The sequence below is a fragment of the Psittacula echo genome (genome assembly GCF_963264785.1).
Source record: "Psittacula echo genome assembly, chromosome: 7".
NCBI lineage: Eukaryota > Metazoa > Chordata > Aves > Psittaciformes > Psittacidae > Psittacula > Psittacula echo.
The window spans coordinates 24,652,880-24,673,374 of NC_137740.1; the positions used below are offsets into that span (position 1 = coordinate 24,652,880).

At 52.5% G+C, this 20,495-nt stretch overlaps 1 protein-coding gene across 1 annotated transcript; it reads left to right on the forward strand.

Moving 5' to 3' along the window:
* Positions 1–1,729: 1,729 nt before the first annotated feature.
* On the forward strand, positions 1,730–19,489 carry LAMC2 (laminin subunit gamma 2; the record flags this gene model as incomplete). The annotated part of the gene is made up of 23 exons (XM_080623991.1): positions 1,730–1,808; positions 6,069–6,257; positions 8,715–8,844; positions 9,747–9,845; positions 10,064–10,200; positions 10,582–10,704; positions 10,834–11,023; positions 11,386–11,498; positions 11,764–11,982; positions 12,859–13,038; positions 13,562–13,795; positions 14,025–14,161; positions 14,476–14,629; positions 14,751–14,956; positions 15,226–15,305; positions 15,778–15,915; positions 16,685–16,829; positions 17,060–17,209; positions 17,723–17,837; positions 17,924–18,123; positions 18,685–18,843; positions 18,931–19,030; positions 19,239–19,489. The coding sequence occupies 23 exons, from the start codon at positions 1,730–1,732 to the stop codon at positions 19,487–19,489; spliced, it is 3,528 nt and encodes a 1,175-aa protein (XP_080480117.1).
* Between the last annotated feature and the right edge of the window lie 1,006 nt (positions 19,490–20,495).

A 20,495-nucleotide genomic window follows, 5' to 3' on the forward strand; every position in this document is an offset into this window, starting at 1 on the left:
ATTCATTCATGTGGCTTTCAGAGGTGATCTTGAAGAATGGTGGAAAGATGACAAGGTAAGAGCAACCTAAGTAAATATGCAAAAATGACTGGTAAGAGAGCTGGGTGGGTTCCTTGTTTGCACAAGTAAGAGGGGGGGTGGTAACAGTGAAATAGAAGGGATAATACAGAGGAGCCTAATCAGGGAAAACTTTCCTTATGGTCAGAATTGGTCTTCAAAGAGAGAAATCAGTCAAGGACTTGGACTGGGCAGGGTCCAAGGGAATCGCTGTACCAACAGTGCTGCTGACGGAGATGAGCTTCCTGAGCAGAGGGGTGTCAGTGAGTGGGAAAGACGTAGCAGAGGTGTTTGGGGCAAACGATGTACTTTAGAGCAGAAGGGATGAAGTGTGTTTCTTTAGAGGAATACTCAGGCCCTAAGAGCTGCCGAACTGTTGTGAACACGGAAAGTGGCTTCATCTCACTCTTAAAAAGAAAATAAAAAATCAGATATGACAACCTTGGGTGCCAAACCCCAGCATGCCACCAGCATGTTCATAAAGCTGCCTTTGTTGGTGTGAACTATAATAAGATCCAGTGTGTGAAGTTAAGAGGAAACAGCCTGTTTATAGAAGAGCGTTGACTCAGCCAGTGGAGGCAGGTAAGCTTTGTGGAGATATGGTGAATTCAGTCTGGCTGCACCCATGAGATCACCAGGTGCCACAGAGGAAAGCCCTCTGAGTCAGCTCCAGGTGCACCACTGTCTGGAGGCTGTTGGGCAGCGTCAGAGACAAATATGAGAACCTAAATATTAATCACCCGATGTTTGTTAGCTCTGGAAGGAGCAGATTATCACCACCCGCTGTGTTGAGTTTCAGACCCTAATGCAGAAAATGACCTGACAGGCCACTTGTCGTAGATGGAGGTACAAATTTGTTAGATGCCTTCATTCTATCTAAAGATGCTCGTGGACCACTTGCAGTCATTTGTTACAGTAGGTGTCCCATGACAGTAAGTAAGGGTGTAAAAGCAGACAAATGTGATGATTCTGGGCCTCCACTCTCCAATCTGGGGATTTCCTGAACTTGATGCTTGCCTTATAAGTCCCAATAGATATGCTTTCTGAATACATATCTAAGCTGTCCTTGGGGTCTTCTTCACCCCCAGCAGCCCTTTGCTCTGTGTCCTTCTAGTCACTTCTGGCTAGTTTTGAGCTCTGCTCTTGCAGGTTGGTTGTCTGGACCTGGTGAGCAGGCAGTCCCCGTCCATCCTCCTGAGGCTTCTCATGAGCTCGTCATGTTCCAGTTAGCTCCCTGCAAGCTGCCTGCATGCCCGGGCAGCCCGGCTCTCTGCCGTCAGCACCGGTGCCCTGCCCTTGGAGGCCGCGGCAGGGGGTGGGATGGAGCTTGGGAGCGGGACGGGCAGGAGGGGTGGCTGCAGGGGCTGCCGTTTATCTTTCCCTGTGAGCTAACCCCCCCCCCCCCCATGGAAGGTGCGGGCAGGAGATCCCGTCGATGCGCCTCTCTACGGCGCGGGCAGCCGCGGGCGGGTGTGTGTGAGGGCGCCTGCCCGTACCGCCTGGGCTGGGCTCTCGGGCCGGGTGAGTCAGCCCACGGCACACGCGCTCTTCCTGTTGGGAGTGACTCAGGTGGAACAGCCGATAAAATCCACGCGGAGAAAAGGCAGCAGGCAGCCGGCGCGAACCCCGCATCCCTGCTGCAGCGGGCGCCGCGTGCTCCCCAGCGCAAGGAATGGCTGGGTACTGGCTCCTGCGCCTCTGCTGCCTCGTGGCGTCTGTCCTGCCCGCAGCCCTGGGCACCAACAGCGAAGGTGAGGCTCCGGGAGGATCGGCGGTTCCTGCTTTCACGCTGACGTGCGGTCCCGCCAGCGGCTTTTGTTGCATCCCTGCCCCAGGGCCAGTAACTGGGAGCCGTCTGGGCGCTGCAGCCCCCTGCTAGGGTCCTATCCCCTCTCGCCTGTGGGATTAAAATTGGATCTTTTAGTAGGTGCATTTCCGTAAGTTCCCTCCAAGGTTAAATATCCCGTGAGCATTTAGACTTTATTTTTTCACTGGCATCCCCTTTAAAGAACTTATTTATGTGCAATTACTTTATCGCTTTCTGTATAAAACCTTGCTACTCGGATGGGATTCGGGTGTGAGCATGAGCATCGCCCGGGGAGCGGGTGGCTGATCTGCCCGCTGCTGCTGTAGCCAAAACCTTCTCTATGCTTGAGGAAGAGCTAGTGGTATCCAGGATCCTGCTTCCCGTTGCAGTGTGTGTGGCGCGTGTATTTTGTGTGAGTCCGTGGGGCTCACAAGCTGCCCACTTTGGGAGGTGTGAGTCTCCCATGGCACACAGACCGAGGGCAAGCTTTAAAAATGCAGACTACACTCTTGCATGTCCAGTTGTAGTGGAGAGTGCAGTGCAGGGATGTTTAAGCGTGTTCAGCCCAGTGGTACTTCAGTATCAGTTGTGTTGGTGCATAGCCTGGAGATGGGTATGTTTGGTCAAAATTGGGTTTGTGTGGATACTTCAATTTTTTTGTTTGTTTGCAGTACCCATGTTCTCAAACACACTGGAGTGAAGTTGGTCTTTTATCAGTTCTCAGTGCAGTGCAATGTGATGGGGGAAAAAGTACTGAATAAATGGGGGTTTTGTTGGTTTGTTTGGGGTTTTTTGTTTTGTTTTGGGGTTTTTGTGGCTTTTTTGTGGGTTTTTTTGTGGTTTTTTTTTGTTTTTTTTTTTTTTTTTCGGTGGGGCTGGGTGTTCTCTGTTTCGTTTCAGTGATTTGTTTTGTAATTGTTGTTTTGGTTTTGGGGTGTTTTTTGGGGGTGAGTGTGGTCTTTTTAAAGACCTGATTAACTTTACATGCCGCTTGGATAATTATTACAGCAGCCTTAATTGCACGCAAGTTTTAAAATGCTGATGTTGCAGTTGCTCTTTCCTGGCAGCGTGTAGGTTGCTGCTTTCCCAACGACTCGTGAACTTCTTTCTACACGTATGGAAAAGGGACAGCCAATAACTGGCCATGTGCTTATGCTGCAGCAGACTTTCCGAGTTTCTTTGGGGGTGTAAATTAGTCTCCCGTGCTGTTTTGTGGTGGTGGATGTGTGCTTGTAATTAGCGCACGTAATCCTGTTTTGCTTGCAAATGAAGTGCTTGAGTCAAATTGGGTTCTTGTATGATCTGGTCGAGTGGCAGAGGTCAGGGTGCTTGTACTCTGACCTGTGCAGAGCCTTGCCCAAGCAGGTGTGTGTTTGCCTTAGTGATGTGCCTGCACATGATGGCTGAAGGGGTATCCCAGGGTTCAGGGAAGAGTTGGGGCGTGGAGGTCAGATGTGCTGATGAAGTGTCTGACCTGGTGTGTGGGAAAGGAGACACCAAATGGCAGCTTTTGGCTCCTGGTGCGTGGTCTGTCCCTGCTGATGCTGATGGAGCCGTGGGAGCTCCAGGCAGTTCTTCCTGCACTGAGAAAGCTGTGCAGCTGGGGGATGGGGAAAGCCAGAGCTTAGAGTAATAGATGAGACAGCCTGATGGGTCATTGATTCAAAAGCCCAGAGCAGGGAATGGCTTGTGTTGTTGTGGAGGCTTTGTTGTGTGCAAAGATCTGTTGTTCTCTTGAAAAAAGGAGTAGTCTTCGCAGACCAGCTCATATGCACAGGGCTCTCGGTTCTGTTCCTTGCAGAGCCAGGGCTAACCTCATTTTCTGGTCTTGTGAATTTAAGAAGACAATTTCAGAGGTGCAGAGCTGCCTGTCTCCTTCTCCAAGTCTTTCTGATGTGGGAATTTGTCTCAACACAGCAGTTTTTCACACTTCATTTATCTGGGCAGGAGCTGAGGGAGTGATGTCTTGCTGGATGCATGCCAAGGGTCTCCTTCATCCTAACATAGCACTAAAGACATCCAGCTGCAAAGCTTCTTCTCTGTGAAGCCTGTTCTTCACAGCTATCTGAGAAATCTAAGGGCACAGTCTCAGGGCACTTGGACACAAAAATGATCCTGTCCTCAGCTGGTCCTGTGTGCTCTGTCTCATTAGCAACTCCAGTGCCTCACTCTTAGTAAAGATTAACCTGCCTGAGCTCACGTTTCCAGAAGACCAGCAACAGGAACATATACACCAGTGAGGTGTGATGGCACTAATCTACAACAGCATCTTAAATGGCTTCTGGTTAGACCTGAATCTATGCCAGGGCTGGAGAGCTGACTGTTAATGTGCTGCAGCCTTAGAGCAAGACCTGAAAAAAGGTTTTTGTTCCCTGGAGGAATGGTGCTCATGCCTATAATGTAGCAACTCAGTAAATCCTCCACATTACAGAGATTTAGGGTAATGCATGGATGGAGTTTAACTCGATGATCTGTGTATGTCACTTCCAACTAGCTTTAGTGTGGAGGGATAGAGGGGTGGGACTGACCCCAAGCCATCTGGCTGTGAAGGTGAGCACAGATGTCCTGAGAAAGTCCTGTGCTGCTCCTCTTGGTGCGGTGTTCATATTGTCTGGTCACTTGGTGATGTCCCCTGAGCCTCTAGATGCTTTCTCATACCCTAAAAGGCAGGACTTCTGCATCCGCAGGTCCCCTCCCAGCAGGCTGGGGTAGCAGAAGACCTTCTCCTGGTTCCTGGCAGCCAGGCTGCAAGGAAAGAGCCATGTTTGCTGGAGCTAGGAATATCTCTCCCCGTGTTTGCTGGCACATGAGGTCATCCCTGTTCTTGGCAGCAAGCTTGGCTGAGTGCCTTCCTCTGGTATGCGGGTGTTCATGGGTGTGTGCGAGGGTGTGGGTGGTGCCCAGGGTGCATGCTTGGGCGATGAGCACAGGAGCTTGTGCCTGGTCCCTGCAACCACAGATGCAGAGGACAGGAACTTGTATCCTCAGGCTAAGCTCTGCCAGGAGGGCTGGAAGGAGGAGCCTGCCCGGGTGTCAAGTACAATGAGCTGCCTGCATCCATGCTGCAGGTTTCTGCTTGCTTTTGGATCTCCTCCACCTCCTTGTGCTGTCAGAGGTGACCTGAGCTGGGGTAGTTTGGATCAGTTCATCAGCAAGCTCTGTATCCCTGCAGAAACTGCTTTTTCCCTCAAGGTATTTTTCTCCTGCTTGTCTTTGCCAACTGTTCTTTCAACTGTGCCTGCTCATCAGTGGCACTGAGGAACTCATCTGAGATACAGGTTCTTGGACTTAAACACTCTAGTACTGGCTGCTGAGGGCTTGGCAAATAGGTGAGAGATGGCTTCAAGAGAAGACCTGGGCAAGACAATGAAGAAGAGTGCTGGAGCATGCATGTCTGGTTTCTGCCAGTACGCTCTCCAGAGGTCCTGGCTGTGCTGGGATGCAAAATCTCATGTCTGTTCTTCCTGGCATTTGTCATGCAGTGATGTGGGCAGCTGCAGCTTTTCTTCCTGGGCAGGGTGGGTGAGATGACCTGTGTAATCCTGCCAAAACCTTCTTTTTGTTTTAATCTGCCTGTTGGCTGGCACACTTCTGCCAAGCTCCTCTGATCACAAACCACTCCTTATCACCCCTGCACTTGGCTGGGAGGACATGTGCTGCCAGCCTGGATGGAGAGACCTGGTGGATGTTGGCTGAGCTTTTCTTTCTGGGCTCACTCCTGGTTAGAGGCTGGGTGAAGCAAAACATAACCTAAGGGATCCTTCCCTTTCCCCTAAAGCCACCAGTAAGATTACTCATGCTTTTCTCAGGACAACCCAGGTTTGATTTGGGTTAGCTTTTTTTGGTTTGATTTTTTTTTTTTGCCACCTCTGCTTACTCCAAGACTTTTTTGTTGGAAGGCCTCCATGAAGCCATGTTGTGCTGTGGAGTGGAGCTCCTTGGCTCAGGAGGGGCTGTCCATCCTGAGCTGTGAAATTGGGCATCACTCCAAAGTGAAGGGATGCAGGCCACAGTGTGGGCAGCAGTGGCACATGTCTGGTGGATAAGTGCAGAGACATGGGGACAGGGCTTGTTATTAGCAGAGCAAGAAGGGGAGGTTTGCATTGCCTGGGCTTGTTCCTGGGCCATCAGGGTGGGTTTACAGCTTCATGGCTGATACCCTCATCTCTAAGCATCATTTGAGGTGTCTCTTTCCTCTCCCCAGTGTGTGACTGTAATGGGATGTCCAGGCAGTGCATCTTCGACTGGGACCTCCTGAGGGAGACAGGCAATGGGTACCGCTGCCTTGGCTGCCTGGGCAACACAGAGGGTGCCCGCTGTGAGCGCTGCAAGGAGGGCTTCTTCCGCCAGCGGGAGGAGGACTGCTGCCTGCCCTGTCACTGCCACCCGCACGGTACGTGGCTGTCTGCTGGGGACAGGGTTGGGCCGGAGGTGTAGGGGGGCTTACAGTGCCTGCTAAGTGCCTGCTGCCATGTGTGTCCTTAGGCCATGTTGAGCACATGGACAAGTCTGGCCTTCGGGTCCCTACACATCTGACCAGAGCATAGCAGGAGAAATGAACTGGGCTGGCTTGACTCCAGGTGGGATTATCTGGGGAGGTGACAGAGCCCAGTTCCGTGTTGCTGCACCTTAAGTCATAGGAGCACCTTCTCCTCCTGAGTGTTTCACTGCTTTGTGCTGGGAGTTTTGACCCCCCTAGCAGCTCCAGACCACCCAGGTTTCAAGACCCACCTGCCCCCTGAAATGATTACAGAATGGTTTGGGTTGGAAGGGATCTTCGAAGATCACCTAGTCTAAACCCCCTGCCATGGGCAGTGGTACCTTTCACTAGAGCAGGTTCCTCAAAGCCCCATCCAACCTGGCCTTGAATTATTCCAGGGATGGAGCAGCCACAGCTGTGTTCCAAGTCCCACCACCCTCATCATGAAACTTTTATTTCTTATGTCCAATCTAAACCTCCTGTCTTTCAGTTTAAAACCTTTGCCCCTTGTTCTGTCACTACAGGCCCTGGTAAAAAGTCTCTCTTTGTACCATCTACCCTCCTGAGGCGCAGCACTGTGAGCTGAGGAATTATCCTTTCATTTTTACAATACAATTAAAAGCCTTTGTGAAGTTCACCTTCATATATTGATCCCTCTCTTTACATTCAAAGGCCTCAGTAACATCTCCCCGGAACCTTCTCTTCTCCAGGCTTAACAACCTCAATGCTCTCAGTCTTTCTCCATAGCAGAGGTGTTCCAGCCCTCTGACCATTTTGATGGCCCACTCTGTAGCCACTCCAGCAGGATCTGTGGCCCCAGAGCTGGATGCAGTATTCCAGGTGGGGTCACATGAGAGTGGAATAGAGGGCGAGCATCACCTCACTCAACCAGCTGTCCACGCTGCTGGTGATGCAGCCCAGCACACGGTTGGCTTTCTGAGCTGCAGATGCGTATTGCTGCCTCACGTCCAACTCTTCATCTACCAGTACCCCCAAGTCCTTCTCCATAGAGCTGCTCTCCATGCATTCATCCTCAGTCTGTACTGATATTGAGGATTGCCCTGACCCAGGTGCAGGACCTTGCACTTGACCTTATTGAACTTCATGAGTTCACATGGGCCCACTCCTCCAGCCTGTCAAGGTCCCTCTGGATGGCATCTCTTCCCTCCAGCACCTTCATCAACAATACCTGCCTCATTGAGAAGGACCCAGCTCTGCTCTGCCCTGTATTTGGCTGGTGGCCATGAACCTGCTGATGCCTACCAGGATTTGCTCTATGGGGAGCTACTTTCCCCTCCCAGCTGCCATCCTCAAGGACAGTGGCCAAACCCCAACACTGAAGTGTCAGCTTTTGCCAGCTGTTTGATTCACACTGGTGCTTCCTCGGTGCCGCAGTGTTTGGCAGGCTCTGCAAAGGCTTCTAATTGCATTGTGAAAGTGAAGGGGTAATTCCTGAGCTCACAGTGTTGCACCTTGAGAGTGAATGTGGTGCAAAGTGCTGTGGTGCTTGGGGACTGATGGGAAGCTTCAGCCTCTCCACTTCCTCTGGCAGCTTTTTGCAGGCTGCAGGGCTACTGGATGGGATTTCTAACTGAAGTGTTTTCTGTCGGTCTTGTGGTGCTTACACAGTAAATGTGGTGGCTCCTTCATCCTCCTCATGTTTCGGCTTGCTCTGCAAGTAAGTAGCTCGTACATCTTGCACTGAGGTGCTGTAGATTTTGAAATGCCTGTTGGTCTCTGACGCAGGAAGATCTCTAGAAGCACCATCTGCACAAGAAAAACAGGTGGCAAGAGGATAAAGCAATAGACCTTAAGGCGGTGGGAAGAGGGTGAATATCCACTTGTCTGCCCCCCCTGCTGGCAGGCAGGGAGGGCCCAGCTGCAGGACAGAGCCCTTGGCTATGCATCCTCTTTCCTCGGTGCTTACATGTGTTAGATGGTTAGAAATCAAAGATTCTGCCATGGTCCTTGGTCCCACAGAATCCTTGTAGAGGCACCAAAATCAAGTACTACCTATGTCTACTAGCAGAGGGGCTGACAGAGAAGAAAAACATTCTCTGCTTGGTTTTCATGCCCTGGACTCAGTCTTGTCCTTCACAATGACCTTTATGGCAGGAAAGAGGATCCTTGTCCTGGGCATCTGGTCAATGCCTGCTGGGATTTATCTTTTCCAAGTCTCCTGCATCAGCTGGGGAGGCTGAAGCAGCTGTAACAGCCAGACCTGGTGTCTCAGCCCTGTGCTGGGATCTCAACCTGTTGCTGGGTTGCTGCTGCAGTGATGGTGTGGTGCTTTGCTCCCCTGTCCTGCAGCAGCATTGCTGGGCAGGTGTGGGGAGGTGTCCATTTAAATCTCTTGCCCTCTTTCTGCAGGTGCCCTCAGCCCACAGTGCAACAGTGATGGCCAGTGCAGCTGCAAACCTGGAGTGATGGGCAAGAAATGCGACCAGTGCCAACCAGGCTTTGAGTCCCTCTCTGAGGCTGGGTGCCAGAGGAGCGGGCAGTAAGTGCTGGTGACCATTAGTTGCATAGTGGCTGCTGGAGAACCAATTTCCAGAGCTCTTCCAGCCGCTGTAAGGAGCCTGTGCTGGCTGAAAAGCAAGGGCAGAGGCAGTCTGTGTGTGGCAGCACACTGATAGCCTTAAGCTAACCTTGCTGCGAGAAGGCAGGCTCAAGCAGGGCTGGACCTCCATTCCAGCCTGCAGAGCTCACTGTTGCACAATAGCACCGAAATCTGAGCTTAACCATTTTCTGAGGCGATTGCTTAGTTGTCCATATAATGTCAGACATTCAACAGACAGGCTAGGTGATGTAAAACAAAACCTGCCCATGCATCGGTCTTTCTGGTGTCAGTGCTGCTCACAAGGACTGGCCACATGCAAAGATGTGCATGCAAAAATCGACCCCTTCCTTTGCAAGAAGCCCTGTTTAAACACCTTTCGAAGCATTTCTGGTTTGGCTTCCTCAGAGCTGTGTCCTCTTCTTTGCTTCACCCTGCCATTGGTCCTTTGGGGAGCAAATGGTTGGGGCAAGGGATGGTCTGCCATGCTTGGTCTCCTGCCCAAGCCTCCTTGGGGTGTTGCTGCCTGTTGGAGCTCAGCCAGGGTCTATTAAACATATCCAGGGTTTATTAAGCTCAGCAGAGCTTTTCTTTGCTCTTGTAGGGGGATCTGGTGCTCGGGGGTGTTCTGAGGTGGTAGTGTTGGGCACTATCTTATCCTGGCATCCATACTGCTGCAGGTGAACTACTTAGGGAGAAGGCTCTGATGATTATTTTTCCCCTTCTAGCATGGGAATCGTACCTGTGGGGGGGATGTCTCTGCTGTCTTGTATAACATTTGGGGGCACTGAGCTCCCAGGCCAAGCTGGAAATCCAGGTAGAGGTTCCTGCTGTCCTTGTTGCAGGAGCCTGCAGTGTGCGTGTGACCCGGCTGGCAGCACAGGGAACTGCCTCTCTGGCCGCTGTGTCTGCAAGGCGAGCACTACCGGAGAGCGGTGCGAGAGGTGGGTGTCAGCAGAGATGGGTGTCATGCTGGACCACTGCGTGGCATGTTCTGCATCTCCCCAGCAGTTGCATGTGCTCATCTCACCATCCCAGCCTAATGATGTCTTTGAACCATGGCAATGGCTGTGTTGCACAGCTGTTGTTAGAGGGCTGGTTGTGTTGGGCAGGAAAAGGAGAAAACCGACTTGAATGTTGTCACCTTCTTATGCTTTTCCAGGTGCAAAAGAAACTTCTATAACTTGGATGCCAGAAACCCTGCAGGATGCTCCCCCTGCTTTTGCTATGGGCATTCATCTGTGTGTATCAGTGCAGACAACCACAGCGTCTACAACATCACCTCCACCTTCCAGCAAGGTGAAGCCCTAAGGCTCCTGGGGGTGTTTGCCATCCCTTTTATTCAACAAGCTGCACGCAGTAGCTGCCTGGTTCACAGCACTGCTGGAGTAGCTGTGGTTTGATGGGTGGCATGGCTTGATCACAGGCAGAAGTAGGGTGTGGGGAGGGAGGGGGGGAGCCATGGGCTGCTTCATCACATCTTTCCTGCCACTTGGGAGGAAACCTCTATACCCAGCCTGGCTTATTTACAGATGTATCAGCGCAGACATGCCTGTGCTGCTCCCTTGGAGGTCAAGGGGTAGGAAGTCAAAGGGTTTTGATAAAAGAGCTTTAGAAAGTTGCTGGAGTCCTGGAAACACCTTCCTTGCCCCCACTGACTGCTTCTCATTGGTGCTCCAGGTGCAGAAGACTGGCAAGGTGTCCATGAAAGTGGCTCCCCAGCCCAGCTCCAGTGGTCCCCACGCCATCAGGATGCCTTCATACCAGCAAGGAGATCGGAACCTACATACTTTGTGGCCCCCAGTAGGTGTGGGACCAGTGAGGGGTTGAGCTGATGATGTCCCCTTTGCTTGGTCTGATCCCATGAACTGAGTCTTTAGGAAGAAGGCAAGATTTTAAGCCTTTAATTTTCTCCCTTCCTTTCCTTTGCAGCAAAATTCCTCGGGAACCAGCAGCTGAGCTATGGGCAGGAGCTATCCTTTGATTATCGCCTGGACCGAGGGGGACGCCAGCCATCTCCTTATGATGTGGTCCTGGAAGGAGATGGCCTGAGAATAACGGCCCCCTTCTTGCCCCAGGGGAAGGTTCTGCCCTGTGGTGTCAGCCAAACATACACTTTCAGGTAAAGGGTGATGCTGGGGCATCTGGGGCTGTGTGAGCAAGAAAGGCTGCAGCTTGAAGGGGCTCCTGGATTCAGCTCCTGGATTCAGCCACCTTGGAGGGTGGCAAATAGTTGCTTATTTTGGGCTGGATGCATCTCAGGTGCTTCTCTCTTGGATTAGGAGGTTGCTTTGTGAGAGGGGCAGTAGAAAAGTCTGCTTTGAGGTTGGGCTGGGTATTTTGCTTGGGTCAGTCACATGGGTGGAGGTGGTTCCCCAGCACCTTAAGCTCAGGAGAGAGATAGGCGAGGGCTGCCATATGTTCTTAGTGAGGCTTCTCATTTTCTTAGAAACTGGTTCCATTTCTCCCCCCTCCCACGGGCAGGTTGGATGAGCACCCAAGCAGCAAGTGGAGCCCAAGGCTGAATCACTTTGAATATCGCAGGCTGCTGGGAAACCTGACAGCTCTCTGGATCCGAGCCACCTTTGGGGAGTACAGTAAGTGGGGGAGAGCTTGCACGCACCAGGTCGGCTTCTCCTCATTGCTGGAGATGCCAAGTCTCCGACGGAGACACCTTTGCCAAAAGGTATTAAAAAAACCCCAATAATTTTCGAAGTTCCCTAGGATGGACAAAATTAAATTATAACAAGATTGAGTAGGACGGCAACAGTGGGGGCAGCAAAGCCTGCGGGTGTTGTAGTGACACAGGAGACGTGTGCAGGACCTGGGTGTGGGTGACTGACCGGCTGTACCTCCCTCCAGGCACCGGCTACCTGGACAACGTCACCCTGGTGTCGGCACAGCCTGTCGCCGGAGTGCGCGCTCCCTGGGTGGAGCGCTGCCAGTGCCCGGCGGGATACCGGGGGCAGTTCTGTGAGAGGTGTGCCCCTGGCTACCACAGAGATGCCCCCAGCCGGGGGCCCTTCAGCACCTGCGTGCCATGCAATTGCCGTGGGGGAGAAACTTGTGATGCTGACACCGGTAAGAGAAGCCACCTCCACACTGTGCTTGTAGGGGTATGGGATCATAGGGCTGCTGCCTGAAAATTGAGCCGTAGAGAGTGTGGGGGGCACTGCGTAGGGCAAGATTACTGACTTGGGAGGCTGCAGTGTAGGCAACATCCTGGACGAAATGCCCCAGGGCCTAGAGGTGCTGCATTCAGAAATACAGTTAAGATGCAATTTGAATCAAATTGGGTTTAGATGGTTCTCATTGGAGAGAGAAAAAGCATCTTCTACTGCCTGGATAGCACTCCCTTGTAGGAGGTTTAGCCTAGATGACCTTTAAAGGTCCCTTCTAAACCAAACTATGCTATGAATCTGTGATTTTCTGTGGCATGAGTAGAGATCAGAAATATCAACATGGTTTGCTACGTACCTTGTTAAAATAGCCCACAGTATTGCCATGTAAAGCCAAAGTAATGCAAAGTTAAACTCAGTATTTTCCAAGTCTGGAATTTCCAAATATCTGAGCATTGAACAGGAGGCACACTGAAATACGTGCCTCCTTAGGAGCTATACAAGCTGTGAAAAAGGAGATACAGCCACCTTTGTGTGGTGATAGCCAGCCTTCCTGCCTTGGGATGGCCTCCCACTGAGGTCTCACTGGGATTCCATTGCAGGAGCAGGGCATGGACTTTCTCATGTAGTGAAGCACTGACGGGCAGAGAAATGAAGTGGGTATGGGCAGGCATGGAAATCTTGAGGGGTCTGGTGGAGGATGCTGGACCATGGCAGCTTGTGCTGCAGTGGGTGGCATGACCACCAGCAAAGGAGGTCAGTCAGGAGGTGGAGTGGTGGAGGGTGTTCTGCCAGGAGTGAGAGCAAACTGCCCTGAACTCTTTCCTTCCTCCTTCAGGTGAATGCTACTCGGGAGATGAAAATGTGGCCAATAGTGTCAGCTGTCCCTTTGGCTTCTACCGAGACCCACGGCAGCTGCACAGCTGCAGGGCATGCCCCTGTGGCAACGGCCAAGGCTGCTCCCTGGTGCCAGGCGGTGAGGAGGTCATCTGTGACAGCTGCCCTCCCGGAGCTGCTGGTAATGCCCTTCTCCAGACCTCTTCTGCTCTGCCTTTCTCCAGAGCTTCTGCTTTATGTACTGGGAGATGCAGGCATCTGTGAGCCAGGATACTCGGAACTGGGTGGATCATCCCATCTTCTCATCCTGGCTTGCCTATGATGTTGCTGCTCCTGCCTCTATGGGGTATTTCAGCCCCAAGAGCTGTGTAAACGCACATTACCTACCCTGGGAAAAGTTCTTGTCTAAACAGAAAATGTGAATGGAAAAAGGATGGGTGGAGAGGGAGGGGAATAGAGAAATGGGGCAGTGGGTGTGGGGAATGGGAATAGAAAATGGCTTGCCTGAAGTCAATTGTTGCACTCAGCTTTTGAGAGCCTGGCTGGTGTGTTGTGCATTGGCTTCGGCAGTGAGGAGAGTGGAGAGCCTGTTGTGCCAAACCTCACTGGGCTGAACCACCCCCATTTCTGTGAAGCAGAAGAAGCAGGGCAGCCTCTGCCTTCCGGGCAAGTGCATGAGCTTCTCCTCATCTCTCCTTTCCCAGGGGCCAACTGTGAGTACTGTGCTGATGGCTATTTTGGAGACCCAGCAGCTTCCCGGCCCTGTCAGCCATGCCAGTGCAATGGCAACGTGGAGCCCAACGCCGTGGGGAACTGCAATCGCCAGACGGGAGAATGCCTCAAGTGCATCTACAACACTGCAGGCTTCTACTGTGACCGCTGCAAAGACGGCTTCTTTGGGAACCCCCTGGCCCCTGATCCTGCTGACAAGTGCAGAGGTGAGACCCAGGCACAGCTTGAGCTGGGAATGAGTAAGAAAATCCACACCAGAGCATGGAGTGACTTTATGGGAAGGGGGATGCTGCAAAAGCTGAGGCTGGAAAGTGGGAGGAGGAAGCAGGAACCAGAGGGCAGGGCTAAATGGTGGGAGGAAAGCAAGAGGTGGATGGATGTGCTGAAACTTGAGGATGATAGGCTTCTTTGAACCTGTGCCACTCTGACCTGCAGCCTGCATCTGTGACTCGGCTGGCGCTGAGCCTCTGAAGTGCAGGAGTGATGGGAGCTGCATCTGCAAGCCTGGCTTTGAGGGTCCCAGCTGTGAAGAGAGTGAGTGCCCGGCTTGCTATGGCCAGGTGAAAGCCCAGGTGAGCATCTGTGCCAGCCCCAGGGCCACTAAATGGCAGGGAGTGCAGCGATACACTTGTCCTCAAGCATTTCCTCCTGGTGCAGTTGAGAAATAATTTTGTAGGCCGTGCCTGAGCTTTGGGTTTGTACCCAATTCAACTGACAAAAAAAAAAAAAATGGCCTAGTACTGCTGGCCTGCTGTGCCCTATCAAAAGAAAGCCCTTGCTTTACTCTCCATCCTCTTGGCCAGACAGTGGACCTAGTTCCCACCCTGGTCTTTCCACTGTGGGTTTGGTGTCTTGATGGCTAAGGTCTGATCTATGATGTTGGCAGATGGACCTGTACCTGCAGCAGCTGGTGGAGCTGGAGCTGCTGTTCTCAGAGGTGCGAGCTGGTGGTGGGGCTGAGAGCCAGGAGCTGGAGGGGAGGATGCAAGTGGCAGAGGAGATGCTGCGGAACATCCTTGCGGAAGCCCTCAGCCTGCAAGGTACCACACACCTGCTGCCCTCAGATGGAGCCATCTGTGCTGTATCAGGAGGGTTTTGCTACATGTGCCTTTTTGCTCAGTGATGAGTTTCTCTTCAGCCTTTCTTTTTCCTTCTCACCAGCTTCTGACAGGTCTCTGGAAAGCCGTGTGGTCAGGATAAATGGGCAAGGGTCCACTTCCCAGAGCCGCTTGGATGAGATCAAGGCAACAGTGGAAAGGCTGAGATCCCTTGGGGGTCAGTATGAGATGCAGGTGCAGGACACTCGGCGGCTGCTGGAGAAAGCCAGGCTGGACTTGGACCGCAGTGCAGCTGCTCTGCGTCGGGTGGTAAGAGCATCCTCGTGCAACATGCTCCTAATCTAGCCCAGAGCTGAAAAAAACCCATGGGGAAAAGAAGAATTTAATGTATTCCAGTTATTACCTTTGTTTTGTGAGTGCTAAAGGCATTCTGATGGTCCTTTCTGTAAGGCTGGGAATTGGAGAGGTGTTGCTTTTGGGGGTCTGTGGAGGTTTAATGTGCTGCAGTTGCCTCTTTCACTGCTGAATCAGATGGAAGGAAGGAAAGAGCTCTCATGCCTCTCTTCCTCCCTTCTCAGACCATTCCCACTTCAAACCTTCCCGGGGGCTCGAATCAGTTCTTGATGCTGGCCCAGGAGGCTCTGAGACTGGCCAACAGGTGAGTTGCTCCCACCATCTGCTGAGAGAGAGGGGAGAAGGGGGACTGAGGTCCTGCTAGGCACCCAGAAGGTTCTTTTAGGGTGTCCTTGCCTATCCACCGGGCTGCAGCTGCTGCCACCTCTGTGCCAGCCCTTTAGCAGGGGAAGATGCAGCTGCTGCACTGGCTTCACTGCCCTACAGAGCTGTCCTCAGTAGCCTTTGAGGGTGGAGCTGGGTGTGGTTTAGAAGCATCTTTAGGGTCAGAGTTTGGCCCATGGGTTGTCCAGCGGGAACAGGCAGCATCTTTCTTTCTCTTCGTGCTCCTCTACCCTTAGGGTATGCGGAAGGGATAAGCAAAATATGCATTCCCTTCTCAAATGTGCTGTATTTCGTAAAAGGGAAAAGCATTGCTGGATACAATGCTAAAGGAAGTAGGTGGAGAAAACTCGGGTGGGAATCCTTTCTCATGAGCACTCCCCTGTGCTTTGCAGCCATGCACAAGCCGCCAACACCATTGAGCAAGCTGTGAAAGCAGCACGAGAAGACACGCGGCAGGCGCTGGAGCTGGTGCGCACGGCTGCTGGTGGAGAGGCGGCCGCCGCCAGCTCCCTGCAAGGGCTGCGAGGGAAGTGAGTGCAGGCTGCGTTCACCCACGGGTAGCAGGGGACATGGGAGTGAGGAGGGGGGTGGCCAAATGTCTGTGCCCCCTTCCCTGCCTCCCCAGCTGAGTTGCAGAAATGTGTGGTTGGAGGCAAGACAGTGGGGACTTGGCTGGACTTTGATTGCTGACACTGATGAGCAGCTGTACGAAGCATCTGCTTCCCACCCCACAGATCATGATGCTCCCAGAGGCCTGCCTGAGGCTGGGGGAAGGGGTTTAATGCCCCATGTGTGAACAAGCTCCTGGGAATGACTTTCACACGCGGTTGCAAATCTGGACTGGGTTTAGCCTAAAGGTAGATTTAGCACCATGTTGCCTGGGTGGCTCTTCCGGTCAGGCTGGTGTCTCTCCGGAGCCCACCATGATGCTGGGATTTTGCACACCACTGGAGGGGTGTGAGCAACAGCCCTAAATGAAGTTAAGGAGCTGAACAGGGATGTGTAGGAGGAAGCATCCAGTGGTAGGAGAGGAATTACCAGAGCCACTGTGGAGCCCTGTGAGGGTTCAGCTGGTGTGAACCTCCCTTGGTTTCTGGAGTTGGGAGCAAGCAACCAGCAGACACCCAGCTTGGCAGATGGACTGGAATGCAGGGGATTTTCGCAATTTGCTTTCTCTGCATGATAAATCTGCATGGAGCCTTGTAGAGCACGAATGAGTAAATGTAGAAGACAGCATTAATGTGGTGGGAGGTTGGCAGTTTGGCTGGTACCATGTTCTTAAACTTCCCATCCATGCAGGTATGAGGACCTGAAGTCGCTGGCTGGAGGCCTGAAGACTGAAGCTGATGGGATGGCCTCTGAGGCAGACAAGGCTTATCAGGGCAGCCTGGTGCTCCTCAGCTCCCTGTCCCGCCTGACAAAGACTGACATTGGGTCCTTTGAGGTGAGGGCTTTGTGCCTGTGGGACCAGGAGATCCCCTTTTGCTCTCCCCTACGCCTTTCCTGCTATGCTGCCAGTGACTCGGCCCTTTCCAGGGCTTTGTCCCCATTGGAGAGCCATTCAATATGCATCCTCCCGCCCTTTTGTCCCCATAGCTGGCTGCAGTGCATCTGTCACTGCTTGCTGTGGTTCCTGGTGAGCATCCAGGCAGTCATTGCATCTCTGTATTTCAGGGGGAGGCAACCCGGCTGAAGCAGGATGCCAGTGCTCTCCTAAGCCTGGTGGACACCTACATGGCACAGTACAGGCAGCTGCAGAGCCACACAGGGCGCTGGGAGGAAGAAATCAAGCAGCTGCTGCGAAAGGGAGAGGGCAAGAGAGCGGTAAAAGATTGGCTGGGGGGCTGCAGCTTGAGTCATCTTCAGCGTGAACCTTGATGGGATGCCTGTGGAAAACACCACTACTAGTTGGTGTCCTAGCCTGTTTGCCAAAGGGGAGGTAGCTCTGCTTCCTGCTGAGCACAGTGCCCTTCCTCAGAAAGGCAGCCACTTGGGGCTGGTCTTCTGGAGCTGGTGGGAGACCTCACTGTGCGTGCAGAGTGGCTGCTTACAGGGTCTCACCTGCACATCACCTCCATATGAGGCAGGTTGAAGACCTGCTTCTGGGAAGATTATAGCTAAGATAACTCAAGATGGCTGGAGCTGGTTGAGGAGCACCAGCACAAGCCTCTGCTGACAATCAAGCTGTGGTAGCCGTAATTCAGGGGCAACAGCAGGCGCTTGGGAACAGGCTGATGGGGTTTCTTCCACAGTGCAGCTCCTTTCAGGCTGCTCTGGGACTGATGTTCCTGTACCATGTCCTTCATCTGCCTGTTGTGTCCTCTTCACCCATTGCAGACGCTGATGCAACTGCTCTCCCGAGTCAACCTTGCCAAGAGCACAGCCCTGCAAGCTGTGAGTGCTGGCAATGCCACCTTCTATGAGGTGGAACAGATCCTGAAGAGGCTCCGGGGTAATGTCTAGAAACCCTTTCTTTCCCCTTCCCTGTGGTATCTTGCAAAGGTAGTGCAGCTTCATTTCCACACACATTTCTTTCAGAGTTTAACCTGCAAACAGCTGATAAGAGAAGGGAAGCTGAAGATGCCATGAGGAGGCTACCGATTATCAGCAGCATGGTCACAAGTGCCAGGGAGAAGACAGACCGAGCTGAATCAATCCTGGGCAGTGCTGCTTCTGAATCCAAGGCGGCCAGAAGCGCAGCAGGAGATGCAAAGGAGATCACCATGGGGATCCAGCAGGTGAGGACAGGCTCCGGTGCTGTTGCTGGCAGAGAAGGGTTTGGAAGGGAGAACCATGGAAGAACAGGAGGTGGCTGGCAACTTTATGGTGGACCTGATGTGCTGACTTGGGCTGACATTTGGCTACAGTGAATGCTGCAGATACCAGAGTTGGCTGTCGATGATAAGGGGGGTGTGGATGTCTACAGGCACCTTTGTCCCTTGAGGAACAATGTGGCATCTCATTGTGGCCACTTTTCAGTGGTCAAGGGGATTTTTCCGCAGTCTGAGTCACTGGCAGACTATAGAGCTCCCCGAATTGGTGTTGGTGGGTTCAACTCCTAGATGTATGTTGTAATTTCCCAGGGATTTACTGATGTGTGCAGGAGCAGCTGAGCCACGGCCACAGAAACACCTCTCTGGAGCAACTAAGCGGTGTGAGAATATGAAGGACACAGGAGAGTCTGTGATAATTTTGAGTCCCTGTAGAAGGAAGCTGTTTCCACCAGCTCCGTGCCCTGGTGCACACCGGCTGATTTCAGCCATGCTTTGCTCCTCTGAAAGTGTCCTTGCCTTCCCTAGGAGATTACACGGCTGAAGGTGGAAGCCAACAAGACAGCTGATGGTGTCCTTGCCCTGGAGAAGGCAGTGGCCACTCTGCGGCGTGAGGCCAAGGAAGTGGATGGCGAATTTGAAAGGAAGCGCTTAGAGGTTGAGGCGGATGCTGCTGTGATACAGGAGGTGGGTCCCCATCTCCCCACCTTGCCCTCTTCCCTTTTGACTTCTCTGCTAGACATCATCTAGCATGTGCTGCCTTGCCTTCTCCAGACAGCTCAGGAAGCTCAGAGGGTCCATGCCAAAGCTGGCCAGGCAGGGGTGGTCGTGCAGGAGACATTGAGTGCCCTGGAAGAGCTGCTGCATCTAATGAGTAGGTTTTGTGATGCTGTAGTAAGGCATGGATGGAGGTGGGTTCCCACTGGGGTCTGGGCAGGGGTACTGGGAGTTTCGCAGGAAGCTGCCTCAGATAATGCCTGTAAATGGGCTGGGTAGAAGAATGGAGATGAAGTATCTAGAAAGATCTAGTCCTCAGCCTCCGTCCATGGTTCCCTCTTCCTTGTTTTCCTTCTGTGCAACAGACCAGCCTGGTGCTGTGGATGAGGATGGCTTGAAGCAGCTTGAGATGAATTTTACCAAAGCCAAAACCAGAAGCAGCCAGCTGGAGGAGGAGATGTTGGAGCTGGAGCAGACAGCCATACTGCAGAAGGCCCGGGTGCGGACACTGGAAAGCAACATTGATGAGATCCTGGCGGATATTAAGAACCTGGAGGATATCCAGAGAAATCTTCCTCCAGGCTGCTACAACACAAAAGCCATTGAATTACCATGAGCGAGCTCTGGAAAGGCTGCAGTGCCTGCCAGGCTGAAGGCTAGGAAAGCCAGGCCCAGCTGCCTTCCCCAAGCCTGGCAGGACAGACTGTGTTTGACTGTGTTGAACTGATCCTTACCCTCAAGTTCAGTGCGGCAGCTGAAGTTCACATTGACACCTGGCCCTGGAGAGTCCCTGATTTTTCAAAGCGGTCCGTCCCTCAGTTATGGGAGGAAGGAGATGCCTGGATGTGTGAAGGTGCTACTGTCTGAAGAGCAGCCCATTTCTACAATGTTTCTTTGAGTTGCAGGTGGGGGTTGCTTGGTGTCAGCCTTGGGAATTTGCACAATTTGAAGCCTGAAGTTCATGGCTGAAATGTTCTCCACTCCCCTATGGAGAACACTTCTCTTGGTCTGGCACACACAGAAGGACTGCAATCTCTGTCCTTATATTTGACAATGCCACCACCACCTCTTCATGTTCTCCATGTCGTCTTTGCTTCAGTAACTGAGGAGGCAGGGAGTGAGCAGTGTGAAGAGGCAGCTGGGGGAGATGAGTTTTGAGCTGTGGCACTGATGATGCTTCACGTGGCTTTCTCCTCCCAGCCTGCCCAGTCCTCACCTTGTTGGGAGTGGTGCTGGTGTGACTTAGAGATTAGGCATCAGATGCCATTGATGACGCTTTTGATAAAGCTGCAGGTCTACCATGGTGCTTCTCAGTGCGGTGGTTACTGTTATACTAAGGTGGGGTGGGTAGAAGCTGGAGCTGCCTTTGAGCTCACAGTGATGTGCTGTATGGAGAAAGAGGAGGATCCCAAACTAGCAGGTTAGCAGAAAGAACTGCTGAGGGCTCTGAAGTGGAAAGTCTTTCCTGCTCTGCCTTGTTTCCTTCAGCCAGGAGGAGAGAGTTTCCCTTCTTTCTTCCACACTTCAAGTCCCAAAGCCCCCGAGGGGTGGCTTTTTTGTCAAAGCTCCTCCTGGGCAAGCACTGGTCTCTTTACCATCCCCTTCATGTTAAAGCACATCTC